This window comes from Ceratotherium simum, chromosome 20 (genome assembly GCF_057802395.1).
Source record: "Ceratotherium simum simum isolate JZ-2026a chromosome 20, ASM5780239v1, whole genome shotgun sequence".
Lineage (NCBI taxonomy): Eukaryota > Metazoa > Chordata > Mammalia > Perissodactyla > Rhinocerotidae > Ceratotherium > Ceratotherium simum.
In genome coordinates, this window is record NC_141919.1 from 2,443,640 (window position 1) to 2,459,136 (window position 15,497).

The 15,497-nt window shown below is 47.8% G+C and overlaps 1 protein-coding gene across 7 annotated transcripts in view; it reads right to left on the reverse strand.

Moving 5' to 3' along the window:
• Positions 1–15,497, reverse strand: part of AOPEP (aminopeptidase O (putative)) — a 348,826-nt gene that overhangs the window by 2,256 nt on the left and 331,073 nt on the right. For 6 of the 7 annotated variants that reach the window (XM_087444292.1, XM_087444291.1, XM_087444290.1 and 3 more), the window contains 2 exons: positions 4,321–4,407; positions 2,391–2,535 (listed from right to left, as the gene is read on the reverse strand). In XM_087444292.1, coding sequence (XP_087300418.1) covers positions 2,395–2,535; positions 4,321–4,407 — 228 coding nt within the window. In that variant the 3' untranslated portion in view covers positions 2,391–2,394. Of the gene's footprint in view, positions 1–119; positions 1,922–2,390; positions 2,536–4,320; positions 4,408–15,497 lie in introns of those variants that run through there. The other variant, XM_087444289.1, reaches the window with a different exon arrangement.

A 15,497-nucleotide genomic window follows, 5' to 3' on the forward strand; every position in this document is an offset into this window, starting at 1 on the left:
CTGCCCGCTCAGCTGTGGCCTCTGCCCCAGCAGCTCCAACTTAACTGTCCCCATCTCACCTTCTCTTCAGGTGCAGAACTTAGCCACTGTGAACAAAGCGGAAACCAGTCACTGTTCACCAATCAGCTAAGCTCTGCACCTCATCAGAGAGGTCGTCGGCTGGGCAAAATGAAAGGGCCGGTGAGCATCTTCCACGGCTGTTGGCTTCTTGTTTCCAGAGAAGAGCTATGAGATGCATCTGTTCTCCAAACTGCAGAGAGAGAACTATGGCTTCTGGAGGAGCAGCCAAGGTCGTGGTTGCGTGGTAATCCCTGGCAATGTGATTTTAATCTTAAGTCACAAATCAGCATGCCAGGAACCCAAGCAGCCAGAGCACTCTGGGGCAGCGCCGTGCCTGCCGGGTCACAGCCCACATCGCATGCACCGGGTTCCTCAGACATGAGGCAACGACACCACCTCCAGGCCTGCTACGCTACCAAAGGGGTTTTATTTTTGTCTGTTGCTCATTTACTTGGGAGTCCTAGAGGTCTAATTTTTTAAATCAAAAGGACTCAGAGACCACGATGCAAATGCCGGTGCAGCTTTGGGACGTGAAGTGGAAACCGCACGGCCTGGCCCTCCTGTGGCGGCCCTCGCTCAGTCGGCGCACTGCCTCGCACCCCGGGACACGGAGTCCAAGCGGTCTGGGACGTCTGTGCCCCCGCCCCCAGGTTGGGAAGGACTCCCGACAGCTGGAAGGAGCCACTCAGAGTGGCCTTCGCCACTGCTCTTCACGGAGAAGGCGGGGGTGGGGGCGAAGGGGTGCGCGTGACCCACGTTTGTCTAGAAGGGCGACAACAGGAGGGAAGGTGAGAAAACAGCAGACTCGGGACCAGGCTACTCCTTTGCCTGCTTGGGGCAAAAAATCACAAGGAAGACCCGCCAGCGCTGTGTGGCCTCCACCCCATGGAGGACGGGGACCCGTCAAAGGACAGATGCCCTAGTGCAGCCGCACACACTTCTAGAAACACACCCCCTCCATGGAACGGAACGTCCAAAGAGAAATCTGACATCTACCAATGACTGCAGAAGGCTGGCAGCAAGCTAACTGCGTGACTGCTCTGGTTTCACACGGGTTGTCCGTCTTGAACAGGGCCTGAGGCTGCTCGCGGGTCTGTGAGCGGCACGCGGCGGCTCTACTACAAGAGGGCCAGCTGCTGCCATGGCCTCCACTGTCCCCGTTCCCGCACACAGTCCCCTGACTCTTCTGGAGAACAGGACCATACTCGAGAAAAACTTTTTCGCTCTCCTCAGTATTAGAGTTCTTTCAAATAAATAAGACAAACATATTAGACAGAAATGGTTTTTATAAGAGCAAAACATTACAAGCAAACTAAACGTCTAACAATGGGTTAAGAATATCAACATATTTAATATCCATTAAAATTGTATCTATAGAGAAGCTATATACATGAAAAATGCTTGAGATTTGACACTAAATTAAAAAAAGATATAAAATTAGATACACCCTATTATATCATGTAAAACCTTGAAGAAAAACTGAGAAGACACATAAACGATAATGATTGTCAGAGGAAAAAATACACTTATAATCTCACAGTTCTACTTACAAAACTTTATGTACCACTGCTAAATACTTTTAAAATGCAGAAACCCACAGTTAGAAAAACTGACTGCTAGGACGTCAACCTAACAGATAAATTCTAAGCACAATTAACAAAGGAAGTCATTTAAGTAATTTAGGACTCCCAGTCCAGCATACACTGGGGAGAAATTCTGCTCCAACGCAACCAGGTAACAAGTTGTGCCTGAAGACACACGGGGTGATGGAGAAGCGAGCAGCACCCTTTGGCCGAGGGCCTCCTGCCAGCCTCATGGGTCAGACGGGGACAGCCTGAGGAACCTCAAGTTCTCTCACAGCCTGGGAGGAGAAGACATCTGCATGCAACTCAGGATCTGGGATCACCCGGCAGCAAGCACACTTCCCCGTCAGACTTCCCCGTGAAGACTGGGGAGCAGTGCTTCTGCTGGGCTCCCCGGCCCACCTCCTGAACCCACTCAAGATGTTCTCCCATGACTTGTGTTCCTACAAATAACAAAACCTGAAGTGGCCATAACAGCGCCAAGAGAGCCGCTCCGCTTGGGTGGACGGCCTCTGCCTTCCAGTGACCACTCGCCCGGGGGACGAGGTGCCTTGGGGCCTCTGGGCCTCGCGCTCCAGCAGGCATCCCACTGGGCCTGCTCTCCAAGGCCACTCATCACTCAGGTGGGAGCAGAGGGCAGAGGCTGCCGGTGCTTGAGGCTCACCAGTTGGCTACTGACTTATTTGGCTCCTAAGAGGAATCTCTGGTTAGAAGGGAACAACAGAAAAAGGAAAGGGAGAGAATCACCTTTTTAAAATAACATCTCGGCCACCACCTCTGCTGAGGATCTATCCATCTGCTCCCTGGTCAGCTTGAAGCACCTGCGGGCGACCTGCTGCTGCCCAGCGTCCTCACTCAGCATCAGCTCCCCGTAAAGGTATATGCCCATGGCCTGTGGGGGCACAGAGGCCAGAGTGTGAGAAGAAGACAGGATGCCTCCTCCCCCACACAGAGTCTGTGCTCGTTTCACACGAACTTGCTGTCTAGAAACGACAAAGACCCTAGAAAAGATACACAGTTGAGGAGCTGTACTTCTAGAATGTGCGGTTCAACCTCCGCTTTCTTGTTCTCACTGAAACCCCAAGGAATTCTTAGCTATCAGTCCCATCAACAGAACCCTGGTGATTTAACTGGCGACACGGTGACAAGTGAGCATTTCTCTCGTGATGCCTGTGTCAGAACTGCTCTGGACAGGGACGGGGAGCTTCCCATAATGAACACCAGGGAAGTAGAGCTAGAGGGAGCACACGGCGCCATGTGTGTCACACTGACACAGCACTTCCTCCCAGGAAAGCGTGTCCCTAGGCAGAGCTAGGAAATGAAGACCACCATGTCACATGGCAGCCACGGGCAGGAAGAGTCATCGTGCCGTCCAGGGAAAGACGCCATCGCTGCAGCCCAGCCTGATGGCATTCCCTCAACAGCGCCCACCACCAGCAGACACTGGCCCTTCTGTCTCAGAAACACTGCTGCAGACTCACATCTGCATTTTCCCTACAGTTTTAAAATCAGCCAGTTATGTTCTGGAAGACCAAAAGATCCCTTTGGTTCCGCCTTCTCTCTTGTTCCAAGCTCAGTTATGCTGGATCACATTCTGCCGGAACAAATTAAAAGGAGGAGCTCAAAGATAGCACAAAATAAAAAGTGGGTAGTGAACATGAGTTCAAAAATGCTTTCCTCAAAAAGCTGAGAGATGGTGATTCTTATCTGGCAGAGATCATGGTTCTAAATATATTGCAGTTAATTTTGGTTTTCAGAACATACTTTAAGTTGCACTTCCATTTTGTCCTTCTTATACCCACCTCCGTGTTTCCAAACACCTCTTGCTCCACTGTGCAAATGTGACATTTCTTCTCATACAAAATCATGTAACTTTCTTTGTGGGAAGACTGAGCCCTTACTTGTGGGCTGCCCCCATACTCAGGCCCTATCAAGAGTCCTTTTGTTTGCCCCACCCCCACCTCCACCCCAAGCTGGAACATAGCCTCATTCGCTCAGCCCACGGTGCTCCACAGACAGCTCGCTCAGAGGCCCACTGGTCACGCCAACAGGAACGAGCTGCAGGCTGACTTACGGCAGCAGACAGAACCTGCGGCATAGGCACCACCATAGATGGCCATGCTGGGGACACGTGGCTGGGTGCAGAGGTGGCAAGGAGGACGTCCCCAAACACGTTCAGGCAGGGACATGCATCCGTGGGTTCCTTGGACTACTTTCCCCTGGTGAACAGTGAGGCGAGTTCTTACAGGAAGGAAACTCAGCACAGGGGCCTGGCACGGCGTGGCAGGTGTGGATCCAGACTGCCCCAGCCAGTCAGAGCTCTCTGAGTGTCATCTGCACACACACTTTAAATGAGCGTGACTGGAAACAGACACATACCATGGCATCACAAGGCCACAACTCAACCTGGGACTCGGAGACGCTGTAAAGTGTGTGCGCTTCACAGCCAGGCAAACCCGGGGGGGCTCCCGAGGGGGAGCAGTCAACGGCATACCCAGACAGAGGGCCCATCACCACAGCTCAGAAGTGTGTTAGGTAAGCTCCTACCTACTTCTTAAAAATCTCTGGGAAATGTTTAAATATTTGTATGAAAGAGATGTTCACAACTTAGGTCCCTGTGTTAAGTGCACCAGACAGGGGACAGCATTTAACGTGTCTGCTGCCAAATGAAACTTACCTGATCCTCCTGAAGGAATCTCTCCACATCTTTGTAAGCTTTTGTGTATCTGTGCTTAACAATGAGTTCACACCACCGATGGCGAACCTAAGAAATGAGAGAAAATCCAATAAGCAACAAACTGGTAGGTTTCCTTAGCCTAACAGGTTTAATGACAGAATTGGAGTTAGAAAAAGTTCCTCTCTGAAGTACATTAATGCTGTTGACACTTTTAGTTTTCATATTTCATTTTAGTTTAATTTCTTTTACAAAGAAAGGCATCATGTTCCTGATTGAGAGGGCTGTTAGTCAACTTCAGGGGAGGAAAGTGCAGTTTTCAGTTAGGTGTTTTGATGTTTTTAAACACAATTTTGCAAGATAACAGATAAAGGTAAAACGTAACTGGAAAATTAAGAGCACATTCCAGCCATGCAGCTGGTGCACCATCCTGTCGTATGCTGTCAGTGAAGGTTTCCTTTAGAACCACAACTACTTAATTTCCTGCAATACGCGATCTGGTCCAATGCTGCTGTCTGTAACAATAAACGCAGCACAAGGAGGAAGACACTGCTCTCCACATTCCTGAGGAGGCAAAGCCTGCCTGCTGTGGAGCACGGGGTGTCTGCCCGAGGGAAAAGGAAGGAGAGCAGACCACCTGGACACAAGCAGCTCCTGTTGCACAAGGCACTGAAAACAGACAAGCCAGATGTGGATGCCACTGAGTACAGACAGACTGTACTAAATGTTTACCAGCAGGACTTTGCCAGGACCCCACCCCCTAAACCCGACACACAACAAGGCAGTCTGACCCCGGCACCGGCTGCCTCTGCTAACAGAGCAGAGCCCATGGCCGCTCTCGGCGCTTCAGGCACATTCTTTACGGGGAGACTCTACCTGAATTTGGTTTTCAGAATCCAGTCTCAGGCCATTTTCTACCGCATCAAAGCCTTCTCAACTACACCCAGCCAGCAGCCTACCATTTCATATTCCATTATTAGTTCAACATTAACCATACACGGAAGTGATTAAGTGCATTTAAAAAAATCCTCCTTCCATCACTCTTTGTTTTTATTGCCTTTGAAAGAGGGAGACCCTTTATAGTAATCCTTCTGTGGCAAGAGTAAAATGTAAGCAATCTCAACATTTTGGCTGGGGCCCCTGTAAATTATATCATTACCCACTGCTGGCCGGATCTCTCCTTTAATTTACTATAAACAGATTTATACACAAACAAGTAGGAAAAAACTAAAGAAACCAATTTTTTGGAAAGAATCCTTGCCCTAGGCCACAGTGCACTCCGGGACAGGGTGTTAACTTGAGGACTCTGGTGGCGATGCCCGTTACTTGCAGGCAGCCAGGCCATCTGAACTTCTAAGGACAGGATGCCAACGAACTTTACATCCAGGAGGGAATTTCAGAGATGCACGGAAATGAGGTAGGAGCCTCGGACCATCACAACAAAAGGGAAGCAGGTTGGACTGGATGGGTCTCGGAATCTTTCCATCTTCAACAAAATGTTCTTTCTTATACAGCCGATAGAAATTAACAGACCATAAAAGGGAAGGGCAGCCCCTAAAATATTCTGAGCAGAAAGAACAAGTGAACAGAGCTCAGAGATGCCAGCTTATCCTGCTCCACCACTCAGAGGAAGCCATCGGAACAATGGGATCTGCTGCCGTGCGAGCACTGAAGGCCGAGCACTGGGAAGGACTCAGCAGCCCCCGCGGATGCCTCGGTATCTAAAAGCCTCAGACACCACCAGCCCTGTCCACACACGAGCAGTGTCTTTATTGGTGAGCTTTATGAACATGGGCGCCAGCTCCCCACAGCAGACGAGTGTGGCCTGGTGGGATGGACCCAGACGGCACAGTCAGAAGACCCGGGACCGCTGCTCTGCCGCCTGCTCTGGGACTTCCAGAAACAGCCTCACTTCTCACAACTGCAAAATGGGGATACTTGCCCCTACCTTTTAGTGGGATCACGTATGGAGAACTCCCTCAGCTTCAAAGTGTTCTAATGACTTAGATTTACGTGACCTGCTCACACCACGCCCTTGACGACTGTTCTCTGTCATTCCAAGACTTGGGGACATTATATATTTTTAGACCTAATTTTGAGAATGGAAGGTTTGGCCTCTCATTTTTTCTTCCTGTGCTCTACTTCATCTTATTCACACATACAGAAATAACAAAGCATAAATTAGGGCCTATTTCCTAGTACCCCAGGCAGGCGGGAGGCAGGGGCAATCCCACCACAACTGGACGAAGGTCCAGGAGATGGGCCGAGTGAAAAGAGGCTCTTTGATAACCAATATGAAGTCAGTATTTCCACTTCTCTTACTGTTAAAAATAGTTTATTGTCACGATTAATAAACGATCTAGTCTTCTGACGCCTGGAGGCTAACATGGCAATCCAGGAAGCACAGACCAACTCCCCCAGCCCACTCCACAAAGAGCAGAAAAAACAACAAGCCTTTTCATTACAAAGGAGCTAAACCTATTTTAGTAGTCAACGACAGGATGTTCCAAAGACAGCACAGGGATGCTGTGTGAGGCTGAGGGCCCAACACACAGTTCTTGCTTGTGAGCAGGGTGTTTACTTCTCTTCATATTTCTTTGAGAAACAGAGAAAATCCTTATTTTTTTATCCCCTAAACTCGCAAGGACCCACAATTTTCACGGTCACTTGTCACCAAATGGAACGGGGATTTCTCAAAAAGCTGGCAGCGAAGTGACATCTGTCTCCATTTCTCCCAGCAATGTTTCCACGGTGGACACTGACGAAACATCTCCTTTCTCCAGATCCCTGAGAAGCCGAAATCACCCTTGACAGAGGCCCCCACGTACTTGTATCAAGTTCCTTCCTCCAGTGCTAATGGAGGAGACTGAAGTTCTCAGTGCTGGGGCGCCTGAGCCAGAGAATTCAGAAGCAGGTCTCTAAGAATAAATCTGTCATTCTGTAGATTTGCTCACCTTTATTTCCTAATGAATTAATTAACAGGGGTAGTAGTCACTCCGTCTTTTACCTTCCTCAGGGAGATTAAAAATCAACACTGCACGCGCTCCTGACAGCGCCTGGAGCCCAGGAGGCCCTCCACAGCATCCGCCGCTTCTTGCTTCTGTTCACTTAATTTCAGTGTTTCCTGAGTGCATCCATACGCCAAAACTGATCAAACGACACTTTAAATATTGGCATTTCATTATACTTCAATTATGTCTCAGAGTTGAAAAAATGTAATGACTTCTTAAATTATGACTCAAATTCATAAAGTCACTCCAAACTCACGCTAGAAATCACCTGAAAGCCTCCAGTCCACAGACACCTCAGCCCTGAACACCATCAGGCAGTCAGGCAGGCCCAGAAGTAAGGAGCAAGGACGAGCAAGGGGAAGGAGGCAGGGAGGGACGGAGAGCAGGCCAAGAAGAAGAAAGCTGAAGAAAATCAGAAAAGGGCACTGTGGAAGGGAGGAGAGGAGAGCTGCCCATGGTGGTGAAGGGCAGAGCCCTCGCTCCAGCTGCTCTGTGGCAGGGCGCCACGAGGGGCACTCGAAGCCTTGTTCCCAAGGACAGGCCCATCTTTTCCTCAGTCTTCAGTGCAGAGAGCAGCTGGACCCAGGAAGGGGGAGGTGGGCAGACTCAGAGCCTGGCTGGTCCGGCCCCACCTCCTGCCTGCCAGTGCCAGCACAAGAGTGTACCCACCACAAACGCTGTGCTGAGGGTCCCACAATACATACGGACCATTTAGCACAGTGCCTGGCACACGAATGAGGAAGGATGAAGAAAGGGAACTTAGGTCCCTGATTCTTCCCACGAAGTCACAACAAGGTTGTGATACACAGTAGTGCATATATAGCTGTGCACCCACGAATACTTAAGTCTAATAAAAATTAGTTTGAAAATCTGCTTTTCAAAGTGTTCTGCTCAAGGGACACTCTGAACAGAAAATGATGTGGCCCTCAGTGCACAGGTGAGTTTTAATACAGTGGTGCTAATTTACACCATTGGAAATGGATTCTAGAAGTTTCCAGGTTTCTATAGCCTCCATGAACAAAGGGTGATGAGTGCATAAACATCAGTGCTCTCCGAGGAGTACTCAACAATGTGACTGGTTCTCTGGGTTGAGTGCAGATGGGAGGGTCTTAGATTTGGAGTGCGAGGCTTTAAAAGGTAGGTATGCAAAAGCTGGTTCATGTCAGATCCACATGTGGTGATAGAGCATTAAAACCCTCCAATGATCCATAACTTTTCCAGGATGGTGGAGCCCAAACCACAGCAAGGACTCCCACCAAAAGATGGGTATGTCTGTGGTAATAGGCCTGACCCATTGGGAGACCTGAGCAGACAGGTGGCTTGGGTGTCCAGAAAGTATTTTGTAGGAAACACACACACACACAGGGCTCTGGCTATGAGGCTGGTGGCTCATTCATTCCAAACATATTCAGGGCAGCCAACTATGTGCCCTGCATGGAGGAAATGGCATGGGACACAGTGACCGCCAATACAAGCACACACTTACATACAGATGCGTGTGCACCATCCTATATATGCATATAACGTATACATGTGTACACACACACACGTTTCATTTTTTTATACCTCCCCTCTCTATATGCAACACACTGATATTTTCTGTTGTTTTCTTTACGCTGGTTGGCCATCTACTAAGTTGATTCCATGACCCACTGTGTCCTGACTCACGGTGAGAACACCCAGGCTGGAGGCCGGGCTCTGTCACTCACAGCCCTGTCAGCTCGGCCAGCTGCTCTAACCACACCAGCGCGGCTCCCTGATGCGGGGGTTAGAAGGGCATCGGCCCCTCTGGGCTGCGGTGGGAACTGATCGAGTTTGCCCATGGCAAGTGTTAGGACAGCAGCTGCTCCCACACAGGAAGGGCTTGTCATCTTAGCAGGAGCATGTTTCTGGCTTTCTTTTCTACTTCAAAAGTTCTATTATTTATTGAATTTATAAAAACTTGGGAGCATTAAATCCAAGGAAGCGTTTGTTAACTGGCGAAATGACGGAGGAGAGTGCTTGTCAGATGCTGCTGCTCACTGAGAGGGCGGCCCGGATGGTGTGTGGAGGGAGGGCCCTGACAGGGCTGGGCCCGGGGCGGGACGGGGGGGCGGACAATGCAGCCCAGGAAGAAGAGCCAGGCCCTGCCTGCGACTAGAGTAGAGCTGTCGGGTGAGAGGGTGGGCTGAGTCTGAGACAAGAGCAGAGCAGAGGAGGCAGGGGCCCCGCCCAGGAGGGGCCTGTAGGCCTGGGCAGCTGGCACTTCTCATGCCACCCAGGAAGTGCACCCAGGGGCCCGGCACCCGGGGATTTTCCAAACCATTTGTGAAGACAGATGGTTCAGCCTTGCCCCAGCATCAGCCCCAGTCACGTGGCACTTCTGCCTTTTAAAGACAGTTATCACTGGGGCTTGGCTGAGCTGAACTACTTCTGGCTCAGAAATATGGTACAGGGTGAAGGAAGCCTGCTCCTTTGATTTCCAGCAGTGCTCAAGAAATGACACCTGCCTTGTAGGGTCATTTATATTCCCAAACCACATCTCAGATTCCAGGGACAAGTCCCATGAACCCACGGGTCTCTCTAAGATATAACCAGGACCTTATTAGGACATGCTGAGGCTCCCTCTCATTTAATTGTTCTCTCCTGGAAATAGGAGAGAAAAACTGCCTTTAGCAGACGACGCCCCTCCCCACTCCAATCTCTTCTCAACCTGAGAATTTAATGCATCCACAACCAGTTTCCTACTAAACTCTAAAACAGGGGTTGGCAAATTTTTCCTGTCAAGGGCCAGATAGTGAGCATTTTTAGCTTTCTGGCCTATTTGCCATTATATCACAAAAGCAGCCCTAGACAATAGGTAAAGATGAAACTTCAGATGAAACTTTATTTACAAAAATAGACGGTAGGCTGGATCGGCCTGGCTGTAGTTTGCTGACCCCTGCTCTAGAGCAGAAGCCCAGGCTCTAGGCTCCTGGAGGGAGGCACAGGCGGTGGTGTGGACCCCCAAAATTTACCCACGTGACATCACAGAACACAGAGCCGGGTGGAAACACACAGCTGGCCCTGGTGAGCTGGCTGCAGCCAGCGTCAGCCCGGTCCTCCAGGAATTCTAGGGTGTCCTGGAATGTGGGGCCTTCCAGTCCTGTTCCTCTCTCTACAGATTGCATTCCTTCTGCATAAGCAAACACGCTCCAGCATTCCTTCTGAAACAGAGCCTCTCTCTGGCCTACGGGCCCAGCACAAACGCAGATGTGAGGTGCCACGTGTGGGTGGGTGCTCTGAGCCTGAGGAAATGCAGCTTCAGAAGAGTGACCCCCAAACCAGCTCACATCCAGTCTCCCCACGCTGCTGAGATGCTCCCCTCTATCAGCCCATTCAGGATGAGGACGCCTCACCACATCCCAGAGCCCATGCTTACTAACACTTCACAATTCTCAGTGCTCTTTTATAGCTTTTATCACAAGTTTTATCTTCAAGTTTTAACAACTTTATTTTCCCTGAAGCCACTTCAAAGAAATAAAAATTCTTATATAGGAATGCTCCCCATGGCCTGCTTATTATCTAATAGACTAATTTTCCAAAGTGGTTTTGAAACTTTTCTTAAATGTAATTCTTCCAACTTTTAATAAAAATGTAATCTGGAACCCCAGTATATAAAGACAGATTAAGGAGAAGAATATAAATGGGTTCTTCAAGCAGTTTAAATCTTCACATCAGGTAGGAAACACCCTAAAATTAAACAGTGAACTCCTTTGTGGGGCCCTGGGTTAACTGAAGGTGGAGACTGAAAACCAGTGTCTTACACAGAAGAGTTACTGTGCCCGAAGAATAAATGGACTCACAGCGGCTGAGGAGACGATACTGCAGGTGGAAGACAATAGATTAGTTCTAATAACTTGGCTAATACCCCCCAACTTGGTTCTGGTAGCTTCCGTGACATCAACAAGGCACATCAGACAGTCGCGTCAGAGACAGGATGCCAACCGTGTTGTTCCGTTGCTGTGATCCTGGAGCCAGGGTCTGGTTTGCTGCACACTCACCACCATGCTTGAAACAACACCTAGGGCTCCGAGACACAGCTGCTTCCCTTGCTTTATTTTCAAATGCTTAAAAATTATAAACAGGTAACTTGACACAAATAGAGAACCCAATGAACATGAAACTCTAGCCATTCACTTTTTTTTTTTTTTGTGAGGAAGATCAGCCCTGAGCTAACATCCGTGCTAATCCTCCTCTCTTTTTTTTGCTGAGGAAGACTGGCTCTGAGCTAACATCTATTGCCAATCCTCCTCCTTTTTTTTTTCCCCCCAAAGCCCCAGTAGATAGCTGTATGTCATAGTTGCACATCCTTCTAGTCGCTGTATGTGGGACGCAGCCTCAGCATGGCCGGAGAAGCGGTGCGTTGGTGCACGCCCGGGATCCGAACCCGGGCCACCAGTAGCGGAGCGCGCGCACTTAACCGCTAAGCCACGGGGCCGGCCCTAGCCATTCACTTCTGATCTTTACAATAGCAGCAATCAATATGGATATATTATTTTATGTTTTTCCTGTTCTCCACTTGCCACTGTTGGATTTACTAGCTTAGTGTGAGCTACCTACTTTCACTTAAAAACGACTTCAGCATGTCCCCTTCTGTTAATATACTACAGTTTTATTAGTTTTTCAATCCTCTGATGATGCCAGAAACTCAGTCTCCAGTGTGTCCCCAAAAGTCCCAAAGTGTATTAACACAGCCTTTAGCTTTTTAACAAGGCTGTGAGGGGCCAGCACATAGAGGGCACAAGGACATCTGCTGAGACATAGATGGCACGGCTTGGGCCCTGCCCCATCCGGCACACCCACATCTGCTCGCATGATCTGCTATGTCCACATCCCTGAACTCGCCTCGTGGGCCCAGAGTTCATCAGCCCTGGCCTTCATCAGTCGGTCACTTAGAGAAGTGTCTTACATCCTCTCCCGCTCATCCTGCTCTGTGAAACCATCCTGTTTCCCTGTCTGCTTGTTTTTGTATTTTACTTACAGTAAAACGAAAGCTCAGGGAGAACAGGGGCCTGGCACCTTCAGGCCAGTTCCGGGCCCTATCTCAACACCTGGCACACAGTATGCGCTTTTATAAATGTTTCTGAATGAATGTACCACTTTTAAAAACTGAGAATGCTTTTCAGCTACTTGGAAATTATAATGCACGGTTGGAAGCTGTAAAATGCTTTGAAGAATGCCGCCCATCCTCTTTATGACAGGAAGTGCTCCCCTTTCTTTCTAGTCCTTTTGATTTCAAAATTTACTGTTGAAAGGAAAAAAATCTGTCCAGGGAACATGATCTGGGAAGCCCATTAAACCTCATTTAGAATTCCATTTTATATCTGTAAACAGAAAGACCAAGGCTCATGGCTTTTGTGAGTTAATAAGTCTAACACTGCAATAAACAAACCTGCTTTTTCAATTTGTGTCCTTAAATTAGATTTAACTCTGCTTTAAAGTGGGTTTACTGCTGGTGAGAGAAGCCTGCCTGGCAGCCCAGGAGCGGGAAGGCCTTTGCAGAACAGCTCCAGGACAGACAGCACTGCCAACACGTATTCTGTTTAGAGGCATCTACAGTGGTCCAGCATGTCTAATCTGCTCACTCTCACGAGAAAAGACAGAAGAATGGCCAGCTGTATAGCTGTCACGTAGAGATCGCCAACATTTGTATTTGGAGTCTAGCACTTCACCTTTACTGCTCCTTACTCTCAAAGGGCTGCAATCTTAACGTTATTTTTTTAAACTAAAGGGAATTAAAGTTATCCTATTTGTCATCACAAAGCCAGGTGAGTAAATCCCTTGGCCCGGGTTTAAGACAACAAACGAGGTATCGGAGGCTCTCAGCTTTTTTTCAAGGGCTGTTATTAACCTTGCTTGAGTCAATCCCTAAAGCTCTCATCTGTATGTTAACTAGTTATAACCAGTTATAACTGTAGCTGTGGCAACGTGCAAAACATGGATCATCACACTTGACATGCACACGGAGAGTGACTGTGAGGACTGGACGTGAAGACAAACGCCAAGCATTATAAAAGAGGCAGCCTTACTCACGGATGTTCTCTCGGGCAAATTCTAGCCTTTCTCCCTTTCCTATGGATACGTTATTTTATTCAATGATGTTAATGCTATTAAAGGCAACTGGCTCCAAAAAGTAGAAATGGGGAGCTCATGTTGGGTCTACCTTGAAATACAGCACAGCTTGCCTTTCTTTCCTAACAAAGCTGTGTGCTAAAAGGCAATACATTCCAATATATAATTCTATGATTAGGAAATAACACACTCCATCTTCTTTCTTCATTTCCTTAACATGTGACACACGGTCTTTGCTGAAAAAAGGACTTTCACTTTTGGCAGAGACAGTGACCACGACCACGGGTTACCTCCTCTGATAAGCTCAGAAGGGACACCCACGCCTTCTCTTGCTTTCCTCGGGGCAGGCTCGACTCCGGACGGCCTCACCAAGTGTGCTGGAAAGGCTCGCTCTCTCCCGAAGGCATTTCCCTATGTTACTCCAATCACCTTGTCATGTCAGATACTAGTAGCTGATATTCCAGAATACCTGGACATCCAGGAAAAGTCATGCTCCAAAAAATAAGTATTGGACACTGGGAGTAAAAGTGGTAAATAAAACAGATAAGCCCCTGTCCTCCTGGAGCTTATAGTTCAATAGCAAGTCTAAGAAAAATCCAGTGAACCAGCAAGTATAGACCCATACGTTGGTGATAAATGCCATGAGAAGACATAACAGGATGCAAAAGGGGTGAGGGGGTGGTCCAGGGCAGTGGTCAGGAGCCTTCCTAAGAAGGGGCCATACAAATTGAGAGCTGAAGGAGGAAAACACCAGTTACTGAATGGGGGCATCGTAGGTCCAGTCAATTTCTAGCCATGACGTGTTCCATGAAAATTTCAACCCTCCCTCCCCCTCTCTTTCTAATGGCTATTTCTTCCAATACTCTTCCCTACAGGAGCTAGAAAAAGGGACTTTAAAAAATAAACCCCGGGGCCGGCCCGGTGGCGCAAGCGGTTAAGAGCGCGCGCTCCGCTGCGGTGGCCCGGGGTTCGCTGGTTCGGATCCCGGGCGCGCACCGACGCACTGCTTGGCAAGCCGTGCTGTGGCAGCGTCCCATATAAAGTGGAGGAAGATGGGCACAGATGTTAGCCCAGGGCCATCTTCCTCAGCAAAAAAAGAGGAGGATTGGCGGATGTTAGCACAGGGCTGATCTCCTCACAAAAAATAAAAATAAAAAAAATAAAAAATAAAAAAATAAACCCCAAGACATAAATGTAAGAGCTAAAACTATAAAACTCTTAGAAGAAAACATAGGTATAAATCTTCCAGACCTTCGATTAGGCAATGGATTCTTAGATTTGACACCAAAGTATAAGCAACAAAAGAAAAAATAGATAAATTGGATTTCATCAAAATTAAACCTTTTGTGCTTCAAAGGACACCATCAAGAAAGTGAAAAGACAACCCAAAGAATGAGAGAAATATTTCTGCAAATCATAAACTAATAAGGGACTTGTATCTAAAATATATAAAGAACAATATATAGCTCAATAAAAAGACAAACCAATTTAAATATGAGCAAAAGATCTGACTAGACATTTCTTCAAAGATGTACGAATGGACAATAAGCACATGAAAAGATGCTCAACATGATTAGTTATTAGGGAAATGAAAATCAAAACCACAATGAGGTACCCCTTCACACCCAAGAGGATGGCTAAAATAAAAGACAGACAGTAACAAGTGTTGACGAGGATGAAGAAAAATCGAAACTCTCATACACTGCTGAGGAGAATGTAAAATGGTACAGTCACTTTGGAAAACAGACTGGCAGTTCCTCAAAAGGTTAAACAGAGTTACCATAGGACCCAGCAATTCCACTCCTAGGTATAGACACAAGAGAAGCCAAAACACATGTCCACACAAAAACTTTTACACAAATGTTCACAGCAGCATTAATCAAATAGCCAGAAAGTGAAAACAACTCAAATATCCATCAACCACTGAATGAACAAACAAATGTGGTATACATCCATACAATCAAAAATATTTGGCAATAAAAAGGAATGAAGTACTGATATGTGCTAAAACATGGATGACTCCTGAAAACAGTACGCTAAGTAAAAAGAAGCCAGTTACAGAAGGTCACATATTGT